Below are 25,926 nucleotides of genomic sequence, written 5' to 3'. Positions count from 1 at the left end.
TTAACAAAGTGCTGTAAAAAAAAAGCATGTAAAAAAGGTTATTTTGTTTTGTTTTTAAGTTTTCAAAATGCATCTTTTAAAACATGATGCTATTTTCAATTTAAAGTGCACTAACAATCTGGATAGAACTTGTGTTAACAACAGGAGTGAAGTAAAGCTAAAAATCAGTGAGTAATAATGGTTGATGTAGAGGAGGTTTTGGCCTCACCAGATGTGACCAAATAATATCATAGTGTGACCAAATATTATTTAATAAAAAGAGTAAATATTAATAACAATAATATGACCAGAGGAAAGACTGATAGTGTCCCATTTGGGCACAGAAATATCTTCAGCACCTCAACCACAACGAATATGCAATGACATTTAAACATTTAAAGCATATGACTAGTGTTACCCCTATTTTCCACTGGGCGCGTCTGAGACGCTCCCGGTGTGGTGTGACGCGTGTCGGAGGACAGAACTAAACTGCAACGCAGCCAGAACGCAGACCCGTCCAATTGGGAATGGGTGTTGTTCTAAATGTATTTCATTTTCAACAAATTCACTGAAAAGACCAAAACCCCCAATGTGTTTCTCCCAATACCTTTTGATTTCTCTAACCCTGTCTGTGGCTTCATTTGTACCTACTGAAAAACACAAATATATAATTTAATTGTTTTAAAAAAGTTGTTTTTTAAAACGGCTGTACAGGAGTGAATAGTTTGTTGAGGACTATTTTCACCAGTGGGTTAACAGTTTTTTTTAAATATTTTCTATATGGTTTTCAATAGTATTAGGGAGGAATAAGCTTTATAAGATTTTCAGATTCAATGGAATTTGTTTACAATAATATTTATTAAAACCATGTAGATTTATCGTCAGCTGTCAAGATGAGTCGCCAATTTGGACTACATTCCTGGAAGAGAAGGATTAAACAAATAAAAAAAGGCAGACATTTTGTGCTACCTCACTTGTAAGACATATCATCGATCTGTTATCAATTAACCAACCTGTCCAAGATTCTCTCCGGCGCTCCCTTCATGACCAGAATATGACCAGAGGGATTGTCCTCCACTTCATGGACAGAGAGCTTAAAAAAATTGGGAGAATGTTGAAAGATTGTTCAATACATAACATGACCGGATTTATATTAAAACAAGAGGCAACATGTAGTTTATGGCTGGTCTTAAATGGTTCTGTTCTAGTAAGAAAAAGGCTCAGGACAGGCATGCGCCTTAGTAACGCTCCACAATTAATTTTCACACCAGCAATCACTCTTGTGTCGTATTTTTCCAAGTGGTTTGAAATAAAAGCCTTATTAAAGCAAACTTGACTGAGTGCACATTGTGAATCATATATATTCCCTGTGTTGAAGCAGCATTCATTTACACACATGTATTCCTGTAGTGTTACACCTTGCATTACTGGTTTCCCAACATAAATTTACGCACACAGACAGACAGACACACACACCCACACACACACACACACACACACACACACTCACTCACACTCCCCCAGGTAATTTGTATCCGACTCACAGCATATCTAATCTCAGAAAACCAGAGCAAAATTGCTTTTTTTCCTCCCCCCAACACAGATGTTCCTATTTTAAGTCAGGGAACAGGTGCACAAAATGCATACAGGAAGCCCTTGGTTTACTCCAACATCACTGTTGTGTTATACATATGCTGGTTCAAATCTCTAGACAGACAGGAAAGACTGGTTGTGGAAAGCAGAAACGTGCTACCAGTCTTAGCTGTTGCCTTGCCCTTGAGCAAGGCGTTAAAGCTCTCTGTGATGACTTAACATGTTTTGCTAGTGTTGCTGTCGACTTCTACAGGATGTAACAGAGCATGCAGCTCAACTGAAGACCCTTCAGGAGTGCCTGTGTTATGGTGATTATTGTGTACAGTCAAATAGCACAAAATTCCACTAACACCAAGGAAATATTGCTTTGTTGTTGTTGTTGTTGTCATGCAGAGATTTATAACATGTATAACCATTCCATGTGTTTTTTAATTGACTGTGAAGTGGAAGCACCAGGCAAAATATGCTTGTTCATAGTTTGACGTTATCAGAAATGTAGCAGATTGCAGTTTCAAATTCTAATTGTCTATTAACATATCCATCATATTAGCAAAAACATTTGTATGTTGGGTATGTTAAACCATTGATGATAGGCTTACTGGTAAGCTAGCCCTAAGATAGCCATCCACAGATACAGTTTATCTTAAGGATTTACTGTGCCACATGTGTGTTAACATTAAAACATTATGTCTAAATACATGAATGTGTCAGTTATTTTAATAGCTTAGTATTGTTTGCATGTTTGAAAAGCCATGTGTAAAAACCTTGAGCTGTTCTATACAGTAATGTAGGCCCGGTTTAATACGCAACTACCCCTAACCCTCTTTTAGTTAAGGGGTTCTTGGCCTAAAAAACTTTGAGGAACCCTAGTGTGTAAAATATCACACAGAGCTTCTTATGCTTTTCAAATTTATTTAAGTTATTTTAAAGTATTTACACCCAGTGCATCAAACACTATATTGTCCCACCCAACCCTACCAAAAGCCCAAGTCTTTTGGCTGTGACCATCTCAAACAAGAGGGATTTCTGTCTGTGTATTAAAAGGTAGTGGCATCTTCTGAGCAGCCGAAATCCAAGCAGGTAGTAACCACATGTATCTATCTATCATAAGTAGCACACAATGCAACACTGCGGCAGCTTCTCTGCAGATAACAGTGTTGTGCTTGTGGCCTGTTGGGCAGCTTCCAAGCACAAATGTGTGCAACAGTGTGAATCTAAAGCAGGGTCTTGCTGTCAAAGAGCATGCATGTTCAGGCCGCCTTCCTCGAATGGAAGAAGGTTAAAAATGAATATGCATGATTCACTCAAAGCATGCAAACAAAAAGGTTGTCCAAGTCTTGGAAATCCAACAAATAAATACATTAAGTACAAAATTTAAATTAATAAGCGAAATAAAATTTAAAAAGACAATAAATTATTAAATTTATATTAAATATAAATTATTATGAATAGAAAAAAGAAAAGTTCAAAAATTGATTCACAAATAAATGAAAATCTAAATGTTTAAAGCAATCTCCTTTGGGCAAGGCCCGACGTGATGTCTTTACTATCTTAAGACTGACGCAGATGTTAATTTCCCGTCCTGGAACCACATCGTTCAAATAGCAAATGCACATGCGCCCAATCGGGGGTGCTGGGGGAACACTTGTTTTCCCCATTCACTTCAGCTTTTTACCCAATTTTTCCAGCAATTTGATAACAGAATGCCTACAAATCTGTAAACCATGTGTGATAGTTGCAAAGGGAAACCTGCATGTGATATGTGATAACAGTAAAGCACGCATGACTGCAAAGGGGAGACTTGTGGGTATCCATAGAACCCATTTTTATTCAGATGTCTGGAAGTGAGAGGTCAGGGGATCCCTTTGAATATGGCCATGCCATTTTATTTTTCCATCACCAAAATTAGCTTAAAAACACTTAGCTTAACTTTGGAACGTTAGTTGGTTTCATTTGACATCAATATTAAATTATTTAAATAGTTGTACATTTTTATTCCCAATTTGTATTTTTTTTATCTTCATTTTTTGAACATTTGTTGTTGTATTCCATCCTATTGATCTTTTATTGTATATTCTGTATGGCTGCTATGTGTCTGATATTTTGCTGCTGTAGCACTGAAATTTCCTATTTTTGGATAAACTAAATCTGTGTAATCTAATCTAATCTAATCTAATCTAATCTAATATCTAGCCTTCCTCGAGCTTGAAACTGGAGCCCGCTACAGACTTTTCACATGGCCTAAAATATTTGGGGCTTTTGAGAAAACATTCAGGGCTGGGACCCCAGAAGCCACCACCCTGCTCCGCCCCTGTTGAGTGGTCTGTAAATGGGTTGGCAGGATTTCAGTGTAGGCTTACATCAGCAACACTTCAAACACAAGGCCATGATGCTACATTAGACCCATGCAGTACCTACCTGGTATTTGTTGGTGGAGTTGAAGGGGATCTCTGCCACTTTGAGGTTTCTAGCTCTCATTTCCCGAACACTCCCACAACACAGCTCGATGCATTTCAACAGAGCTGACTCTGATGCGTCCCCCGCTGTCTCCCTCTGGGGAAACACAGCCTCACATTAGCACAGTCACTCACATATGCATATTAAGAAATGAGTGTTGTCTGTCTCACTGCCTGTGTTTATCACACTGCAGTGGAAGGAAACTATAACTGAATAAAGTGGTACCTGTGAGGACTTCCTTTACTTCCATTATGGTTGTCATTAATGATGCAGCCAGCTGAGTACCATCTGCATCACCAGCTCTTCTAATCTGGCCATATATGTTTTAAAGTAATGTATCCATTTAATGCAGAAGTAATGAAAATCTATTTTAGTGGATGAAGAACAATTTGATTGAAGCAGGTGAATTTCTTCAGGAAATATACAGATATACCTTGAATGCTGTTTACAAGGTTTCTTAAGAGCATTTTTTTAGGATATGGATATAAAAGACCCCAGATATGAAGAGTTGAGAACTATGTTGGAAATATTGTTGGAACACATTAGATTGGAAGTTGACGTTTATCATCTTGAAACATAAAAACTAAAATTATAGAATAAAATGTGTTAAGTGTGCCCATTTTGTTTAAAGGGATAGTTCAGAGTAATTTAACCCTAGGGTCCTTTGCACCATCACCTTCAGCCGAACAACCTCCCATAAGTTTTTTTTTCCTTTGTCTAACATTAGGCGAGTTAGTGCTATCAGCGGAATGGGTTAGTGCAGGCGCTAATGGAACCAACTGTGTTTGTTGTAAATTACTTCACCAATCATGCCAGGAATGGTACCAAACTTCTACAGTAGTACAAATAGGTTCTGTACTCATAAAACAAGGCATTGGAAACTTTGTAAGTACACCAGGAGTTTATTTAAGTAGCACTTGCCTGATGGCTTCTACTCTCTGCTGCTAGCACTGCTAGCCAGCTCTCTGATTCTCCTCCATTAGTTGTAGCACCTCGTCTGTGTATGTATTGCAACCTTATGTGCCACTCATCATTGCGTTCAATGTTAACCATAAATTCTGCCATTTCGTTGATCTCCTCTTCTTTTCTCTTGCTTCTTGCTCCTTCTTCACTACTTGACCGGTAGGCAATAGATAATGTGCTCTGTGCGGGAGATTCCACACAGAGCGCGACATCTATTGCTGGAAGAGACTACCGGTAAAGTAGGAAGTCAACATATGTGACAAAGTCACAATGCTTGCATCATTTAGGAGAAAAAAAATTCTGTTCTGATAACCTGGAAAATCTGCTTTAATAAAATTCCATGATGATCACTGCATTTGATCCCGCTCTTGGAGCCAAATTATTAAAATCCACGCTAAGCTGAATGACCTGATGGCCAACATACCAACAGGGGCCGACCAATACAAGAGATTCCTCTCTGCTCCTGTTTATTAATTCATGAACAGCTGCAAAACAAGAACAGGGTCTCCACAGGATTCGTCCTTGTTTGTGCCTTTTCATGAATGAATAAATAGATCAAGGAAATTCCATTTCTCTGTTTTTGCGTATGCAGATATAGAATTGTTCTTGTACTGGTAGTGGAGCCCGGGCTGTGACTGCTGTGTTTGAGTGCTGTCAACAGATATGGCTGTTACTTAATGCAGGGAGGAAACCCAGGCACCTCAGGGGCAGAGAGGCTGCATTGGCAGGGCCTGCTCCCACAGGAGTCAAGAAGCTGTTACCCTGTCGCTGAGAGCCACACAGAGAATTTCTTCAGGTCAATGTAGCATAGGCTGGACGATAGCAGTTGGTAGACCACTGGAATATTATTGACTTACCTACCCAGCAGTGTGTGTTTGTGTATCGGTGTGGAGTAGTTATTTCCAAGGGTGCGTTGAATTATTCTGTGTGTGTGTGTGTGTGTGTGTGGGCTTAGCACGTAGTCCAGTGTGTGTAGTGCACCTGTGTATAGAAGTAACTGACGATTCATTTCTATGGGATGTTTTTTGTGCCATGTGGGTGAGAATATATCCAATATACAGTGCGTACCTCCACCACATTTAAAAATATTGCTAACTACTACAACTTTATATAACAACTATTATTTATTTTTCATTTTAAAATGTTAAATACAAACCATTTCAAGTGTTTATAAAATAAAGTGCATTGCTATAGGTTTTGCTAGCTTTTTAAGTGCAATAAAGCCGGATTTCTCCATTCTGCAAAGATTTACTTACAGTAAAATCAAGCAATTAGAATAGCCTCACTGCGTTTTTTAAGTGACAACTCACCTGCCAATGCCCTGATGTCATTAGCTTCACCATATCGCAAAATCATTTATGCAAACAAACACAGTTTGGAAAGCCACAGTTTGCTGCATGTGTGTGTATATGTGCGTGTGTGTATGTGGGGGTTGTTGGGGGGGGAGGTATTATACCATCAGGATGGGAAATTCCTCCTGTCCGCCTTTGAAATCAGCTCTGTTGCACAGGCCGGCCACACGAGAAAGAGAAGCCCAGGTAGCAGAGCTCTTGTCAAAACCCAAACCTGAGAGAATGGCAGAGGCAGCTGTGTTAGACTTTTATTTTAAATGAGGGCTTATGCAGTATTTATGCCAATGACCTAACTCTTGGTTCACAGAGTGGCACTGGATATTGTAGCTAAATAACAGAAGCGGGGTCAGTTAAGTTGAGCAATCATTTATTCCTTGACATCAAGGATTTTTTCAATTCCCAAGTCTGGAGAATGTCATTAATTTTAAACTAGAATGTCTTGTAAAATACAAGTTTTTGGAAAAAATTCTATCAAAATGTTATCCGTCCCATTCAAGTGAACCAAAAATGACCTTCATTCCGCTGCATTAATTTTTCATTATGGTTTAGACTCTCTGGAGTGGTCACTGTCACTGTTATTGTGCAAACAGGATCTAATAGCATCATGCAACATACATTAAGTATACAGAGGCAAAGAGTGGCTGGAGTGGCTGAACTTGACAAAGCGAGGTGCTCTGTCCTCCTGAAAAAAAGATGAAGACACTGTGTTTTCTTTTTCAGCACTTGCAGGGTTTCAGATGTACAGCAATGCTAGCTATTCTTTGTCTGATTGCATCGCTGGACTCAGTCCTCATTGGTGGGCATAGAACATCTATTTCTTTCATTCTTTTTTTTTCTTCCAAACCTGTTGGTTATTGCTTAAAGCTTCTTTGGCTCAGTTTGCAGAGAGAGGAAGTAGATATCTTCATTTTACTTTACTATTTATTTGCTGTGCCGACTTTTTACTTTTACTCCTTACACTATTAACACAAATATTGGTACTTTCTACTCCTTAGATTTTACAAAATTGGCTCGTTACTTTAGTTTCAAATAATTTCAGGGAAGTTACCATTATTGTTTTTTGCGACATCAATACCAAATTCAGTCTAATTGGATGGGAATATATGTAAGGGATGATGCAGAGCGAGGCGGTCGTTTTAGCAAAAACAACCCCGACAGGGTGATCAGGACCCCGTCTCAAAGCGAAGGGGTCTTGAATCAGCCTGAATTATTAGTATAATGTGCTGCAAATTGAGCCAACCGAAACACCACGAACTGCTGGCTTTCAAAAATTTACCCTCAAATTTGAAAAACACAGAGGTAAATGCATCTTTATGTTTGTTGTTTGTTTCAGTAACTTTATTAAGTTTACATTAATGGTCAGTTACATTTGTTCTCCTGTTAGCAATGACCATGCCTTAGTTCTCTAGCCTTTAGTTAAGTTACCCAAGTAACTTTAAGGTTAGAGAGCGTTCACTTTAATTCAATCTATTACTAGCTGATACAATATCTGCATGTTTAGCTTTATATTAAAAACTAATTCAGTAATTTCATTTAGTGTAACAGTGCTGTAGTAATGTTAACGTTACTCAAGGCCGAAATCCAATCAGTTCCACAGCAACAAAATTGCAGAGGAATCCTGGTGAAAGATATGTATGTATATCTAAGGGTTGTGCCGCCCACTGCGTAATGCTGCTGAATTATTCCGAGCACTAGTGAAAACAACAATGTCGGCTGGCGGCGTGAACATTGGACAGATGAATTTCGGCAGGTACACTCTCCCTTTGTATTCCCAAACATTCTCCCTCTCTTTCCCTCCTTCCTCTCTCTGTCTTACCAGTCTGGTGCTCGGTGGTGTCCACCTCGTGGATCTGGTTGTCGAACCACATGTGGGCCACGGTCATGCGGTTCTGGGTCAGCGTGCCCGTCTTGTCGGAGCAGATGGTGGAGGTGGAGCCCAGAGTTTCTACGGCCTCCAGGTTCTTTACCAGACAGTTCTTCTTGGCCATTCGCTTGGCAGTGAGCGTCAGACACACCTGGGAGGAGAGCGGGAGGTGAGGGAGGGAGGGAGGGAATAAGATGAGGGAGAGAGGGAGGAGGAGGAGAGGAGAGGATGGATGATTGTTAGTTGACAAGGGGAGAAGGCGTGTGTACGCACCAATGCATTCAAATGTTTGTGCATGGGAAACCATGCGTGGTCCAGGTGGTTTACAGAGTGCAAATGTGTGTGTGTGTGTGTGTGTGTGTGTGTGTGTGTGTGTGTGTGTGTGTGTGTGTGTGTGTGTGTGTGCGCATGTGTAGGTGCATGCATGTATATGGTTGGCTGGTTAACAGCAGGTGCACAGGGACAAAAATTTGATGAATAGACAAATTCCATATGTTGCAAGAGACACATCAACACACATTAATTCTAGCTGACCCACATTACTCACAGAGCAACAAATGCAGCACAAACACAGACAAACATTTCCACACATGACTCACAGTGTGTTTAAAGCAAAAAGCAACTAAAGAAACTAGTCACTGGAAGTTAATTTATTTTCTGTGACCAGTGAAATGTCGACAGATGACATTTCAAATACCATCTGGCATCCACCTCAGAGCACACTTTGTTTATTGTTGCAGAAAAAAAGTTAGATTCCCTTCGACATTTGAGCAACTCCAATATTCAGTAATAAATCACCTGCTTTGCTGTGTTCTGTAGTATCATTAGAGCTACAGCTAACATTCAGGCGAGGGTAAATTAGTGTTAGGAAGAGCACAAGTGTAACTAATAACATTGACGATGGCTCTGTTCCACTTTGGTGCGCCAGTTTACCATGACAGTGAGCCAGCAGGCACAATGTGAGGGCTCTTGAACTGGCACCCACAGTGCTGCAATAATCAATATTTTGATGTTAACAATGGATCAAATTACTGCATGTAATGAGAGAACAGCTGCTCAAGATGACAAACGCATGGAGAATTAACACCTGCCTCTGCATTCTGAATTTTTTTTGAAAGCTTGTTAGCTTCTTTTAGCTCATTACTTTGGTTTTTAGGTCCACAAACTCCAGTCATCAACCCTATTTCCAACAGCCTCAGGCAGCTATTTTCAGCAAACAAGCCCATTAATCCACTGTACACTACTAAAGTTAGCAACAAACTGGGGAAGAAAGTCATGCATCTAGCAGACAAAAAAACAAATATCTTTTCTCAAGAGTTGGTGGGGACCAAAACAGAGCCAAAAGGAGAGTGACTGTTTGAGGTATGTTTGTTGGATGAAAAAAAGACTCCAAAGCGATGATGTCCTGTGCATGCTGGATGTGCGAATAGGGAACTCCTTGCTTTTAACAGTATGTCAGATATTGTTTTCCAGCTTGTTAATGTGCCTCCAAATAACCAAAACGCCAATTAAAACACCTTTAAAGCTTTAGAGCGTAACTTTTCTTATAGTAACAAATTTCTGTTACATTCAAGTCATTGCCAATGAGTTGATACAATGCTAATTAAGACTTCGAGCTCCACTAAACTCTCTCTGTATTTCTCAGCATTGCTGTTTAGAACATTGTAGACCGGCAACTTCCGCGTGCAGAGAGAGAAAGAGTCCAACAAGAGTCCATCATGTTTTTTAATTCTCCATGTCCACCTTGGCTAATGGCAACTGTGTGGAGGGGGGGGTTTGCACATTTACGGAAGGCTTGTATCATGTGGATAAAACAACAGTGATGTTGTCATTGCTTAGAATTCCTCATGGGGGAGAAATACACTACGCAATATATCAAATGGAGTGCAACCATGAATATCATTATTAGTTTCACGTTTTGGTATATTTAAAAAAAAAATCTTGCTGTCAAAGTGAAAATCAAATTTGAAAAAACATAGTGTATTTACAAATTGCCATTTGTAACACATACCATTTTTAACCCTTGTCTGTTGGTGTACAAAAGCTAATTTATGACTTTTTCCCATGGGTCTGTCGGCTAAATCTGCAAACAAACCACTCATTGGTCCCATGACATGTTGCTTTTTGGATGCTTAAATATAGACCTTAGAGGTCCCCTAATACTGTATCTGAAGTCTCTTTCCCAAAAGTCAGCCTTGGTGCAAAATTACAGCCACTAAAGTCAGTACCACAATGAGCTTTTCTTAGGATGAGCCATTTCTGTGTCTGTAGCTATTGAGGAGGAGAGGGTGGGGGGTGATAGTTAGGCCTTGACCAACTGCCACTTTGCTCGTTTGAAAGCCATGATGGGTGGGCCGAATTCTCTGGGCGGGCAAAGCAGAGAAAGGCAATGTTAATGTAATTGTGCTGTATTTATATAGCGCTTTTCTGGTCTAAACGACTACTCAAAGCGCTTTCACATCTACAGGAGACATTCACCATTCACACACATTCATACACTGTGGCCGAGGCTGCCGTACAAGGGGCCACCTGCTCATCAGATAAACACTCACACACATTCACACTCCAATGCGTGGGTAACTCGGGGTTCAGTGTCTTTCCCAAGGACACTTCGACATGGGACTGCAGAGCCAGGGATTGAACCCCCAACATTCCGATTGGCAGGCAACCGCTCTACAACTGAGCCACAGCCGCCCCAATGTAACCTTGCCCCTTATGACCTCATAAGGGGCAAGATTCCAGATCGGCCCATCATAGCTTTCATTTTCTCAAAGGCAGAGCAGGATACCCAGGGCTTGGTTTACACCTATCACCTTTTCTAGCCACTAGGAGACCATAGGCGTGCCAGGGGAACACATGTTAATGTTAAAAAACCTCAAGATGTGAAATTGTCATGCCACAGGACGTTTAAACAAAGAAAAGTCACAGCAACCCTAAAAAGACAATCCATACCTATTCCATAAAACCTGGTTCCTATCCTGGAGTTTATCCAGAGTGGATTCCTCTCTACAGATTCCGCTCTCCTCCAAAACTTCCAAAACCCAATACGACAACTCATAATATCAAAATACCCCACAATATGCTTTCTTATAACAGCCCATCCTGACCGGTACAGCCAACACCATTTTCCCTCTATTTTGTTTTGTATTATTTATTTTTGTATTTCTATGTTGGGTTTCAAAGCATCCATCCATCCCATAGTCTCTGCAAATATCAAGAAATCCTACCAGTGGCTAGAAAAGGCTGGACGGAAGGACAGCACAGAGGCACTAATCATGGCAGCACAAGAACAAGCACTCAGTACAAGATCAATAGAGGCCGGGGTCTACCACAACAGACAGGACCCCAGGTGCAGACTGTGCAAGGATGCCCCTGAGACAGTACAGCACATGACAGCAGGGTGTAAGATGCAGGCAGGAAGTGCATACATGGAACGCCATAACCAGGTAGCTGTCATAGTGTACAGGAACATCTGCCACGAATATGGGTTAGAAGTCCCAAGGTCAAAATGGAAGACACCTCCTAAGGTAGTCGATAATGACCGAGCTAAGATCCTGTGGGACTTCAAGATTCTGACTGACAAACTGGTGATGGCTAACCAACCAGTCATCGTGTTAATCGACAAACAGAAGAAGAAGGCAGCAGTGATATATGTGGCAATCCCAAGCGATCGCAACATCAAGACGAAAATTTTGATAACAAGGAATCACTAGTGTGAACGCCATTGTGATACAATTGAAAAGTCAGCAAGCTTGTTAAATAAACAGGCAAGTTTTTTCATCAGGGGTTTGTAAATAAATAAAATGCAGTGTTGCTTCCTTCTTAGAGCCAAAGACCAGCCAACAATTTGATAAAAGAGAGAGTGGTGGGTACTGAATCCGTCACCGGATATAAATCTAAGGCCAGAGTGATAAACTGCATCAAGTATCTTAGTAATGTCTTAATGTCTTCTTGTCTGTTCTGTTTTTTTGGTGAATAATTTTGTTATTCACATGTTGTTATAATGAAAAATGAGGAACACATTGACACACACTACTCACAGTGACAGTAGCCAGCAGTCCCTCGGGTACATTTGCCACGATGATGCCAATGAGGAAGATGACGGCCTCCAGCCAGGTGTAGCCCAGTATAATTGACAGGATGAAGAAGGACATGCCCAGGAAGACGGCCACGCCTGTGATGAGGTGGATGAAATGTTCAATCTCTATGTTGATGGGTGTCCGGCGGACTTCCAGCTCTGACGCCAGCGTGGCGATGCGACCCATCACCGTTCGGTCACCGGTGCCTACCACAATTCCATGGGCCGTTCCTAAGAGGGAAAGGGGGTTCACCATTAATCTCTCAGGAGAGAAGCATCAGTCAAACACTTACACCATGCATTTTTACCTTTCACTTCCCACATCTACAACGTGAGACAGGTGTGTCTATCAGGTCAAAAGTTGCAAAGAAACTCTTGCACACTGTCTAACAAAAAATGTATATATATGAGTTTAATAGTAGGCAACGTTTTGGTACCAGACCATCTTCAGGCAAACTGTAACGCTTTGCCTGAAGATGGTCTAGTTGATGACTGGAGTTAATAGTAGGCAACATTTCTGTACTAGACCATCTTCAAGCCAAATGTAATGTTTTAAAGAAGGTAAAATCTGCTTTATTGAAATGTGCATGTTTGTTTTTAGAGCAATATGTAAAGAGACAAATGACTGTTAACAGTGTGTACAACAGTGTACGAGATGGAGATGGGTGCTGTAGTGTCTTTTTTTTAAATATAATTTCTAATGCACCCCAAACACGATTTCATTTATCTCCCCGGTACTGTATCAGGGTGGAAGCAGAAGACTCTGGGACGGATGTCTCAAAAGCCAAACTATCTGTATCGATGTATCAGCATCGATAGAGTTAAGTGAGAAAATATGGTGGGTTTCTTAATGTATTTTGTGTGAATTGATCTTTTAACAGAACCCACACAGACGGAGCAAAACTGGTAATAGACTATCGGACAGCAGACTAATGGCTCACAACATAAAGTTTTCATTAATGATTCAGATATTGCTTTTTTGGAAAACACTGGCATATACACTAGTAGCCTATGATTAATTTTAAATTGTCTAAACTGTATCTATATACATATAAATATATATATATATATATATATATATATATATATATATATATATATATATATATATATATATATATATATATATATATATATATATATATATATATATATATATATATATATATATATACATATACAATTTCAGGACAACAGGGCAAACTCCATTTACAGATGAAGATAAAGTCATCTGATGAAAAGCCCCTGCACCGCTACTTAAAAAAGACCTTGTGGTGCGATTTCTCAACGGAGTCAAAAAATGAACTTTTAACCTCAGCTACATCATTAGTTAACAAGGATGTCAACAGTTCACAGTTCACCCTCGCAGCAAAAGTCCCTTTTTGCTGTTCCGTCTTTACTGCACTGTATGTACAGGTTGATGAAGTTGCATGTTCTGATATGAAAATCCCATTGAAATACTTACTGCATCACCAACAGCAACTGAAATACAAACTTCACATTCACATCAGGTGATTCTCAAATGGAAATACTTGTTTATTAACTCTATTCATTCACAATTCAATAACTACACATTACTGTCCGAGTGGAGGGTGGCTGTTGTGATAAATGCAGCCAAACACACTCACGGTTGAGCAGTAAGGGAAGACTATGTTGTGATCCAGATGGCTAACAAAAAAGAGTTTTAGAGGTAATAAGAGACAATCTTGGCCAGATGTGGCCTACTGACCCTCGACACAGTTGGTGGAAAAGAAACAGATGTTACGGGTCTCCAGAGGATTGTCGTGCGTGAACTCCGGGGTGCGAGTCTGAGGCTCAGATTCTCCCGTCAGAGACGAGTTGTCCACCTTAACAGGGAGAAAGGAGGAGAAAGCAGTGTAACCCAGTGAGACTGAGGGATAGGAACGGGAGAGAGGAGGTGAGACTGACATGAAGATAGCAGTCACAAGTACAACACAGATTTTTCCCATGTTCCTGTATGTAAAGAAATGTATACAATGTATCGCTGTTGTCTGATTACACTGCTTCAAAATCTGTAAGAATAAACTCAAGCTTAAAGGGTGACATTTTGCAATTTTCGGTGAATCCTCCAGTTCAATAAAAAGTACATAAATACAACTCCTTACATCTACATTACATGTACATTAATGGAACTCTTCATCCATGGAGCTAAAAATGTTTAACACAAAAGCCAAACTATGGCTTTACAACAACAACAAACACAAAAACAGAGATGTGAGCACTAATGGTGTGCTTTATGAAGTCCATAGGAGGAAATGTCATTCTTACACAAGGCTCCTTCTTTCAAATACAAGGTCATAATTGTTTTTCACCTTCATTTATATGGAACTAAGCTTTAGGAGCTTTACACTCCTCCCTGTTATGTTGCATTCAGAGATGGTACCGCCCGGAAACAACAACATCTGCTAAAGTAAGTAGTTCAAAATTTTTCTTTTTAGTAAAATCTGTGTACACAAACAATGTTCTCAATGCTGAAGTTTAAGGGTAGAGCCTCTGGTGGTAGTTGGAGCAAAGTGTCATTCTGTGTCAAGCCTTCTTAGTGTTTCAAAATAGGGATTTTGATATTTGACATAGTAGTGCCCCTAGCGCTCATTCAAAAGGCCATTTTACTGAAAAACAATAATACGGTAAATGTTATAAGTGGAGCTTCTGCTTTTAAACTAAAGTTTAACTCGGGTACATTCACAAAAACACCCTAGGTTGCATTTTGGCGCTTAAGCTTCAAATAAAGGATCTATTCCCCCCCCCGGGCTGAAGCCAGCACACCCCTACCTTGCACCCGCTGGAGGAGACCACTCGAAGGTCAGCTGGGATGCGGTCTCCCCCTTTAATCTCCACCAGATCTCCCTGCACCACAAGCTCAGCATTGATATGCATCTTCTCCCCCTCCCGAATCACCAATGCTTTCTGGCAGGGAAAAAATGGAAGAGAGAGATGAGAAGGAAGAGGGAGTGTGAGGAGAGAGAGAGAAAGATAAACAGAGAAAGGGAGAAAGAGAGAGAGTTTGGGAACAGAGAGAGCATTTAGTCAGTGGAAGAGAGAGAAGTTATAAAGGAAAGATTGAGCCAGAGGGTGTGGAGGTATGTGAAAGGGAGAGATAGAGAGGAGGAAAAGAAAAAGAGAGAAAGAAGACAGGTAGTGAAAAAAGGATGGAGTGAAAAGAGCCTAAATAGATTAAAGAATTAGGCAATCGAAAAGCTGGAGGTGGATAACGCGAGGGGAGTTTTTATGCAAACACACTCACAATCAGAAGTTGGCTCAAACATTTATTCTTCCTTTGTGCAAGCTTATTAGGTTTCCACTCAAGTGAGTGTGTAAGCCCTACTTGAGGGACAGCTTATTGATTCAGAAAGCTGTGAGACTACACCAAACACAGCAAGCATCTTACCTGTGGCACCATTTTCTTGAATGAGTCCATGATTCGGGAGCTCTTGGCTTCTTGGAAGTAGGAGAAACAACCGGTGATGATGACCACGGCTGCCAACACCACGCCCAGATACAACTAAAAACAGGGGCAAACCACAAGGAGAGTTGGTGTTTTTATCGACTTAGTTTGGTTCATCTTAGGCATGTTGAGGCTTAGAAAAAGGGGATTTACAAAACCTGGAAACGGCATTAAATCACCAAAACCTTAAATGCAGAGTAAAAGAGAAGAGTTAAGAGCAAGAAAACCTGGGGAAGCTCCCAGTCTTAGTGGAAGATTTAAAAAAGGAAAAGCCACCCTAGAGCTGAATCCCGCCATTCCTGTCATCTTGGACGATTCTTTAAAGTTAGTCTACTCTAAGTAAACATCTGTCTCTGCCAGAAAATTAAAAGCTGAGACTCTGATCTGCGAGGCCACAGAGAGCTACTTTCTGAGCTGAGCCTGGCTCTGTTGAATCGTGGATGTGTGAAAGCAAGGAACAATTATTCTTGTGTTGTTATTTTTTGTGAATATTTTTACCAACGAAAAAATCTGTTACATGACTGAAGCATACAAGACAGCCAGGCACTTTGGATGAAAGCACCTGCCAGATGCTCTACTGTACGGGATGTCCTGGACTTCAGGAAAATGAAATTCCTAAACCTAGAAAAGTTTACTTTTTTTTGGGATGGTGCCGCTTTCATTTGACAGCAACAACAGAATGTTTTGCTCTTTCACGCTTGAATGCCTTTTTTTCTTTTACCGTAGCAGTGCAAAATCTTCTGAACCAGGAAATACATGTGTATCCTCAGAAAATCACTTGTCAGTGTAAACAACATGTGCCTCCAATTCAGTGTTCGGTTTGCAGCTCCTGGTTGGTGTTTTGCAGATTTAAGGCTATGCACTTTTGCCTTTTTTCGCCCCGAACACACCCATTCTTTTTTTCTCCCTAGCTGTGCAGATTTGTTGGGGCAACATCTGTCCAGACAGGTAACACATTTAAATCTACTAAAGTTTAAAAGGTTCTATGTCATGGTGCTCTTTGGATGCTTTTATATAGGCCTTAGCGTTCCCCTAATGCCATATCTGAAGTTTCTTTTATATAGACCTTAGTGGTCCCCTAATAGCATATCTGAAGTCTCTTTTATATAGACCTTAGTGGTCCCCTAATACCATATCTGAAGTCTCTTTTATATAGACCTTAGTGGTCCCCTAATACTGTATCTGAAGTCTCTTTTATATAGACCTTAGTGGTCCCCTAATACTGTATCTGAAGTCTCTTTTATATAGACCTTAGTGGTCCCCTAATACCATATCTGAAGTCTCTTTCACAAAGTTCAGCCTTGGTGCAGTATTTCAGCCACTAGAGCCAGTCCCACAATGAGCTTTCCTTAGGATGTGGCATTTCTGAGTCTGTAGCTTTAGAGGGGGGGGGGGGCAAGGGTGGAGGCTGGCGGTGTGGCCTTGACCAACATCCACTTTGCTCTTGTCCCAGGGCTTGGTTTACACCTATCACCATTTCTAGCCACTGGGGGGCCATAGGCAGGCTGGGGGAATGCAAATTAATGTTTATAATTAAATATTATATATAGATATAATTATTAAAACTCATAGAGTGACATTTTCATGCCATGGGACCTTTAACAAATTTATAGATATCATTCCAGATTGCATACATAATTTTTTTGTTGTGTAAATTTAGCAGTGCTTTCCTTCATCTTAATACATAAATCAAAATAATGTAAAATTAATATTAAATGCAGTCCTGTTAGTGTGGATAGTCATCTTAAATAACTGCTTAGTCTCAAAGTACCAAATCTACAGGCAGTCGTGGCTTTGAAGTAACTCAGCAGAGCATCAAGCTGCACATATACTCAGTACTGAATGTTGAGATTAAACAGGGCAGATTAAAGTTATCACGTGCGTGCATGTGCGTGTGTCTATCTACTGTATGTTACTGTATCTTATGCAAGGGTTTAATGCTGTCTGGCATTGGGAGAGTGCTGAATGATGATTGCATAACGATTCTGAGCTATAAAGTGCTGTATGGATGGCTGCTTGGCTCCATTGGAACAGCCAGTGGGCTGAGTATTTATCCTTGCTAATGCCAGGACCGATGCCAGTGTCAGCGGTTGTTTTTACATCACACTTTCTGAGGGGGGGGATCTGTGTCAGTGTGTACTCGTAATTACATCTGACGTATGAATGCCAAATCATTATGTGTTTTAATGAGTTTTAAGCATATTTTTTTTTCCTTTTTATATTAATGCCCTTACATTTTAAGTTCCTTTTTACTTATCTTGCTGTACTCTTTGTATCCTTTAGTGAACGATGGCTCTGAACTGGTTCACGTGACCTACTTTCCTACTGATTTTGGCAAGAACGCTTGGAAAGGAGATTTAGATCTCAAGGCCATCCTGGTTAAGTGGCTGTATATAACTTTTAGTTTGTGTTGATTCTAGCTACCGCTTTGGACTTTGGTGTTTTTACCACACTTGCTGTCCTAAAGGTCTTTTCTTAACAGTGCTTTATTGCCCAATGTATATCACAGAGTTATGGCCCAGCGTTATGGGGAGATCATACAGTTGCTATGAATGTTTAGCTCAGACAGAAAATCATTAATTTACAAAAAAAGAATAAGTTACAGATGTATCGTTGCATTTCCAGTGTTGCATAGGGTAACTTAGAACACTTTGGATGTCTCGTGAGCTAAAGTGGGTATCACCGTCACTGTGTTACGAGCTAAAGAATTTAGAGTTTGTTGTAGCAACCTATGTAATAATAACTTAGATTTATATAGCCCATTTCATTAAACCCACGGACGCTACACACGTAAGGTTACAGGGGGACAAGGGAAAAGAAAATAGTGGGCCAACACAAACTAAGCAAAAGGAAATAAACACGGACCCTGTCAGAATGTGTTACTATAGAGCCGTCTACCTGCCGCAAATCCTTCTGTGATTGCGCGGAAAAAGTGGACCCGGGCAGATGCCTTACTAAAAACTGTTAAAAAAACACTGATTTTTCTGAATTTACCAGTGTCTCTTCTCTGTCTGAAATGCTCCGTTTAAGCATCTGTCTCTTGAAGCCCCCTTCCAGAAAAAGACCAGCCTGCTCTGATTGGTTAACATTACCTTGTCTCGTCACCTTGCACCGTCACTGCAGCCGGGGAATAATTGTAACGGTACTTTCTACCTACTTAAAGTAAAGCTGTGACATCACAACCAAAAGTCCTGATGGCTTGTTTAAAGGCACAGTTACTGAATACGAGCTGTGTGCATTTCTCTCTTAATTGAGTGTTTTGAGACTTTTACAGTATTTAAATAGCACCTTGACCTGCTTTATGATTAAAAAATGGAAATTGACATGGAAATCTTACTTTTTACAATATGGAACCTTTAAGGTTTAGATTAGATTGAGGATTTGGTTTAAATTGAAACTCTGCATGAATATGTTTAGTAGATGTGTGTATTTACTATATATGTGTAGATGGTGTGATTATATTGAGTTACCATTTGACAAAATTGTGTCAAAATGAATTACTCCACATTCACATACAGTTATTAAAGATTATCCACATAATTTAAAGCAAATTAGTCATTTGAGATTTGTTTAATTTAGAAGAGTAATCTTTCTTAGAAGCCAATCATACACAGACTGCATGATACATCTTTACTTTAAAGGGAACTCTTCCTAATCCATTAAATGTAATTGAGAAATTGGCATGTAAGGACTTTTTACTCCTTCAGTGTTTGTTAGTAGCTAAGGTGGATAGTGCAAAAAAATGTAAAACTATTTGGAATATTGTTATTCATAACTAGAATGACCCTTAAATGCAATGCACTGTATTTAAACATGGATTCAATAATTTTCATGGGATTTTTGGAAGGAAATCTAACATAACACATTGTATTTAGAGGTTTAAAAACATTTGTATTAATATCGTGATAATGGACAGAAAAACAAAGACAACAGGTAAACAAATTCTCCCAAAAATATAAACCACTTCTGGAAGAAGATTAAGTTGCCTATATTGTATACGTCGCCAATGACCTCACCTTGTGTCATATTCAATATCTCCAGAACAATGCAGTGCAGACACTTGCTTTTTTTTTGGAGCAGAGAAATGCGCTGTAAACAAAATCCCCAAAAATCATTAAACCACTGCTAGAAGATGATCAAGGTGTAAGGATTATATGTTAAATTGGGTTTAGGTCAGGTTAGCGTCTCCATATGTGCACTATGTAAGACTGTAAAATATTTTGACTAGAATCTGAGTATGATGATGTCAGGCTAAATGAATGGGTCAATATATCCAAACCTCCAATTTGAAAATACAGATATGTATGTATATACAGTATACACATACATACATACACACATATATAGCATATATGTGTGCATACAGGTGGAATATCATGTGCGTGCGTGCTTACACAGTGTACGTGCATGTCTTTATTTATGTCTGCCTTACCTGCATTTCCTTGTTTTTGTGTACCTGCATCTCTCTCTGTGTGCTTGTACATATGCGTGCATGTTTAACAAACGGTTTCTCACATTGTCATTGGGCGCCTCGTCCTCTGTGGCCACCTGGATGGTGTAAGCTAGGAAGCAGAGGATGGCACCGATCCAGAGCAGGATGGAGAAGCCGCCAAACAGCTGACGGCAGAACTTGACCCACTCAGGTGTGGTGGGGGGAGGGGTCAGGGCGTTTGGACCGTCCCTGGCAAGAATCTCCAACGCTTTGGCATTGGTCAAGCCCTGAGGGAGAGCAATTTTTAGTAATGAATGTCTCTCTGAATGCGCTGGGAATCTTATTACATAGCGACCCCATTTTCACCGTGGCTTAAAAAGCAATTTTACTGCTACATTTGCAGAACATCAAGTATTCCTGCCTGGCCTATTTAACACCAAAAGTATAATACACAGGGTGACTCTCCTCATCTAAGGTTCTAGCCCGTAAAACTGTTGGATGTAACTTGCATTGAAATATAAGTCATGATTTTATGGCTAATAGTGTCAAGGTGTAATTTACCTCAAATCCAAGTAGCCTACCTGAAATAGTATAATTTAATTACATTGGATAAACATACACAAACTGGCTCTATATTAAAGCTTCAGCAGGTTTTTGACATTTTTACAACATGTGATATTTTTGAAAAAAACCCAGCTTCAATTTCCTTCAAATACTAATCTCCAAAAGATTAAAATCAGTTTCACTTCACATGCAATGTCAAACCTAAGGTTACCAGCAAATATGTTTACAGCATAACAACTTTTATGATGTATTTATATCTGTCGCTGAATGGAATTGTAGGAGTGTGTCTGTGTGTGTGTGTGTGTGTGTGTGTGTGTGTGTGTGTGTGTGTGTGTGTGTGTGTGTGTGTGTCACTGAGGGATTAAAGATGAATGAGGCACAAGGTGAGATGGGGACACTGCTGCGGATCTAACTTGACCAAAGGAATGTTTGGTAGCACAGGCAAGCAGAGATTACACCTCTATGGTGGATATTACAACTCTTCGCTGTGTGTTTGTGTGCGACTGTGCAAATGAAACAGTTGGTGTTTTTGTGGCGTTACCCTCGCAAGGTCCACTCCATAGCGTTTCCCCAGATCATCCAGAGATATTTTGTGGTCGTCCTGCAGGGATAAAACGTTCCTTTTTTTATTTGTGCTTCAGTGGAACAGAAACAGTAAACAAATTCAGTGTCATGTTAATTGACCGGTAAAATTATTTCTAAGGGAATTTGTCCCTGACGCACCATAAAAGGGGAAACTGTACTGTTTTACAGCAATGACTGTATTGTTCTACTATGTGAACTGAGGCAGTCGGCTGCAGCTGTAAAGAGAATTTTAATAACTGGCCAGGGGTCAAATAGATCATACTGAAAAAAAATCTTTATTCTTTGTTTCTAACATGGAGACAGGGGCTTCACAGTATCATTCCCCATGACAGATAAAAGAGGTCAAACTGTGCTATCTACTCCAACTGCATCTACAAGTAGCTCTAAACTAGAGGTATGCAGACTGTCTGTTCTCCAGGCGCAAAAAATGTGACTCCTTTGAAAAGTGACAAATGCAGTTTAACACTGTTACAACAAATATATGTTGGTAATGTGTGTTGTAGTCTTGGGTTCATTCTGTTGTTAAGGGGGCATATTTGTATTATTATTCTTGTGTAACTGGCCAAATGCCACCTCGAGATATTCCTCCCAAAGCAAAAATGGAGTTTGATACTGTAGCAACAGACATTCCAGCTACCAGCTGTCAGGATGGTGTCAGTCCCACAGAACAAAGGGCTACTTTCTTCACACAACAATAAGACAAGAAATCCACCATTTTCTTCACTAACAGTTGCCTCAGCGGACCAAACGGTGAAATGTAGCTGCAAGTGATTTGGCCAACACCAACAACAATTTGCCCAGTGTTCACAAAACAGTTTGCAAGTTAAGCTGTATTCATATGCCCCTACACCTGTTTAGAGGATTTGTGATGCAGGAAATCACTAACTGGAGAAGTACACAAGGCAGACTGATGAAAGCAAAATACAGCACTTTAGTCCCATTCTAAGTGCTGACAGCATCCAAGGAATCTTTTTCTTTAATCAGTTGCAGGGCAACTTGATAATTGACAAGAGCTGCTTTATCAGAGATGCGTGCAGTAAAAAGCACACCACAGTTTTCATGGGCATTGCTTGGCTGCGTTTTGACAGCACCTCAAAGGGATACAGCTATGCACAAGACAAAAACTCTGCACTACACTGCTGGTGGCCCACAAATTATTCAGTGTCTTTCTGAGTACAAAGAAGAGCAGCAAGAGGGTGGTAGAATAGATAGGAGAGGCCAGGTTGGCTTAGAACTCTTCTACAGCTGACTCCACTAAACAGGTTGGATTGCTATTTTGTTTTTGGGCCACTGTTTTCATTTATATCCTGGTGTCTTTGTCATATGTTTGGGGAACATTTGGGAGCAGTAGCAATTGAATCAATCATTTTGCAGAGTGAGTGTGGGTTGGAGCAGTGACAGCTTGTTTTTCTTACCAAGGACACCTCCTTCTTCAGCTCATCCAAGTCCCTTTCCTTCTTCTTCGCCTTCCCTCCATCGGCACCACACTGGGGGGGGGGGGAGACATTACGATACATCATCCCAAACCTCCGTGGAAAATGAGTAAGGGAAGACGCATGCTTGTAGCCACATTGTGCCTAGCCATTTACATTCATAGCAACATATTAAAAGCGCCAATGTGTACACAATGGACCCTGTGTGTGCTGGTTCATTTCAATCTCCTGGCACTATTGGTAAACCATTTACTGAATATTGAAGAGAAAATATTTTTCTCATGGTGGGAGTTAGTCATTTGTGCAAAAGAGATAGAGTGTATGTGTGTGTGTGTGTGTGTGTCATGAGCAGTTGGAAGAATGGTGCATCATGAAAATCATCTGCTGCTGTCAGTCTCCTCTTAGCAGCATGTGTGCATGTCAGTGAAGGAGGGTTACACAGAGAGACTGAGGAGGAGAGTACGAGCAAGTGGCACAGTGAAAAAGTAATCAGAAAGAGCCAAAGAAGGAGCAGAGAGCCGGTGGAGTGCCTTAAATGTGTTTGGCATAGCAATTTCCCCCCACTGTGTGTGAGAAAGATTACCACCCTATCCTCCCATAAAGCTAAATGGAATGGGCCTGACGGAGAGAATAAAAAACAAAATTGCGTAATTACCCAAATAAACAGCAAGCCGGGAACAAAACTTATTGAGGAATCAAAGCTATCATCCAGAGTTCTTACTGTCTTTAAAAGAAGACAGCAGCATTCTGAGCAATCAAGCCCTGCAGACGCACAGAAAATCTCAGTAGTTTTCCATGATGCATGTCCATGCCATATGCTGTTACTGTGTTTAAGCGACAGTAGGAACACAGAAAACTGAGTCATGTTCATTCATTCATTACGACAGGAAGCAAATGTTTGCATGCTATAACAAAAACACCAAGAGAAGAACCATTTCTGTATGTTTTTTGTAACTAAATAAAGAGAACTTACCCCTCTGCCCATGCTGGAAGTCCTGGCGTCGGCAGGTTAGAATGTGAAAAGACTGCACTCAGGGTCCCCGCCACAGCTGAGGCCTCCCGCCCTCACGTGTGGAAGACATTGGTGGCTTTTTTTGGGCCTTGCACCCCCACACCAACCATCCCGTTCCTTCACATCTTGCTCCCTCCTGTCAAGGTAACCTGATCCGTGCATGCCCTCCCCAGAGCCTATGTGCACCCCTCACCACTATTACCACCACCACCCCCCATTCACGCAGAAAGGGTTATGCTGTGTGAACCTGCACCTGCTTAATATGTTCCCCACCCCCCTTACAACACACACACATGGTTCCAGGGAGAACAACACTCCATCAATCACTGCTGTCAACACAAGAAATAAAACTTTGCTCTCTATATACCACACAGTATTTATAACAAACATGGTAATAAAGGGCCAATATAATGACAAACAAGGCATAGTATTCAGCTGATTCTGATTCTGAGCACAGACTAAATCCTCAGGTCTCTTTTGCAAATAAATCCTGCCATAAACCGCTTAATCATTCCTTAATTGCTCCTCGAAGATGAACTGTTTCTTCTGCTGGAATTAAAAGTGACTTGTAGCCAATACAACGCTGCAATTAGCTTAAAGTCCACAATATTTGGAACATAAGGTGGGTCATCACCACTACGCCCACATAACAGATGCAGCCAATGATCCCGTGTCAGATGAGTATCAAACGTCTTCTCACAAATTGCCAATGGACTTTTAGAGTTTAATTTTCCATTTGGACTCTTCCTACATTGCAATGCCTTTACACTAAATGAGCTGTATCATCTGTTGATGTATGTATGAGCCCTTGTAGCGTGCTCCTTTTCAAGGTTCTTCCATTTTTTTTCCATTTGTTTGCTTGTATCGGGTGTTCTTATTGTTAGGGGTTAGAATGTCTTAAAAAATGAATTCATTTGCTAAACTCTGTTTGAATATTCCTCAAATACTGTATGTTAAAGCTATAGTGAGCGAATATTTTATATAAATGAACGTCCGTTACATTTAAGCCATTGCCAAATGAGTTGTTACAAAGCTAATTAAGCCTATCAGCTCCACAAATTCTATCTGAATTTAGCGCTATATTTACAAAATGGTGTAGTCCTGTGACATCACACGCAGCAGCTCAACTGATTTTTACATCACAGCTGAGAAAGGAAACAGCAGCATTCAGCTTTATTCAACAAAGTGGACTGCTGCAAGGGGTTGTACATTGTCTACATTATCCCGCTTATGACATGGCTACTTACCAAATAAATCAATAATTTGACACAAAAACTTAATTTAAAAAAGGAATTTATTGATTTTAAAAAGTTTGTATTGCTTCCACTAAGTAAAATAGTCCATCACGTCTCTACGCATGGAATCCTGTGTTCATAGCAACCTGAACTCTGTAGCAGTTTAATGGAACCCACAGAATGGAATACTATTACTCAACAACAGTATCTTCACCTCCGTCAGGATGATTCAAGACCTCTTTGCTTTGTGTCAGGGTCCTGATAATCCTGTTGGGGTTGTATTCGCTATAACAACCGCTTCACTCTACATAACCTCTTAGCTATTTTTCTATATAGTTGCAATGTAACTTACATACGTTGGTTTGCTGATTTCATGTCTCTCTGCAAGTGCTAGGTCGTGTCTAGATGGAAACTAGCCAAATTTGCAAACTCTGGCAAGACTCGCTTCCCAACAAACATTCAAGGTCAATGCCAGCCGCAACCATTTTATGAGACTAGCTAGTTAGCATCTAGACGCGACCCTTGCTACGATTATAATATATATTTTAACACAATGCAGACATTTCAATGGTTTTATAACAAAAGTAAAATAAGCAGCTTACTTGAGACAATCTTGGGAAATTCTAGTGTTCTTATCCTTCAATTGCCACTTGTAGCCACAGTGACTCCTGTTCAACAAAAGCTCAGTATAGGTAGTCTCGTGTTAAAGCTTGAAGTTGTCTTACTTCTTACGATCAACATTTTGGGAAATATGCTTATTTGATTTCTTGCCAATAAGCCTAAATAAGAAGATCAAAGGCACTCTCAGGTCTGTGTGTAAAGTATGAAGCTAGCTAGAGCCAGAAGGAATTGGCTTAACCTAGCTTACCGTAAAGACTGGAAGCAGAGGATAACAGCTAGCTAGTTATTTCTT

At 40.2% G+C, this 25,926-nt stretch overlaps 1 protein-coding gene across 1 annotated transcript in view; it reads right to left on the bottom strand.

The window, feature by feature from the left end:
- The window catches only part of atp1a2a (ATPase Na+/K+ transporting subunit alpha 2a), a 43,702-nt gene extending 19,729 nt beyond the window's left edge, over positions 1-23,973 (bottom strand). Inside the window, exons 1-12 of the mRNA XM_034886788.1 lie at positions 23,740-23,973; positions 22,749-22,820; positions 21,290-21,349; positions 20,268-20,471; positions 15,696-15,809; positions 15,080-15,214; positions 14,016-14,133; positions 12,249-12,517; positions 8,161-8,359; positions 6,449-6,558; positions 3,991-4,125; positions 993-1,072 (exon numbers count right to left, since the gene is read on the bottom strand). Coding sequence (XP_034742679.1) covers positions 993-1,072; positions 3,991-4,125; positions 6,449-6,558; positions 8,161-8,359; positions 12,249-12,517; positions 14,016-14,133; positions 15,080-15,214; positions 15,696-15,809; positions 20,268-20,471; positions 21,290-21,349; positions 22,749-22,820; positions 23,740-23,751 — 1,508 coding nt within the window. The 5' untranslated portion in view covers positions 23,752-23,973. The remainder of the gene's footprint in view (positions 1-992; positions 1,073-3,990; positions 4,126-6,448; positions 6,559-8,160; positions 8,360-12,248; positions 12,518-14,015; positions 14,134-15,079; positions 15,215-15,695; positions 15,810-20,267; positions 20,472-21,289; positions 21,350-22,748; positions 22,821-23,739) is intronic.
- Between the last annotated feature and the right edge of the window lie 1,953 nt (positions 23,974-25,926).

The sequence above is a fragment of the Etheostoma cragini genome, chromosome 12, assembly GCF_013103735.1.
Source record: "Etheostoma cragini isolate CJK2018 chromosome 12, CSU_Ecrag_1.0, whole genome shotgun sequence".
Lineage (NCBI taxonomy): Eukaryota > Metazoa > Chordata > Actinopteri > Perciformes > Percidae > Etheostoma > Etheostoma cragini.
The sequence above is the reverse complement of the archived record's forward strand: the minus strand, read 5'-3'. Positions and strand labels throughout refer to the sequence as shown.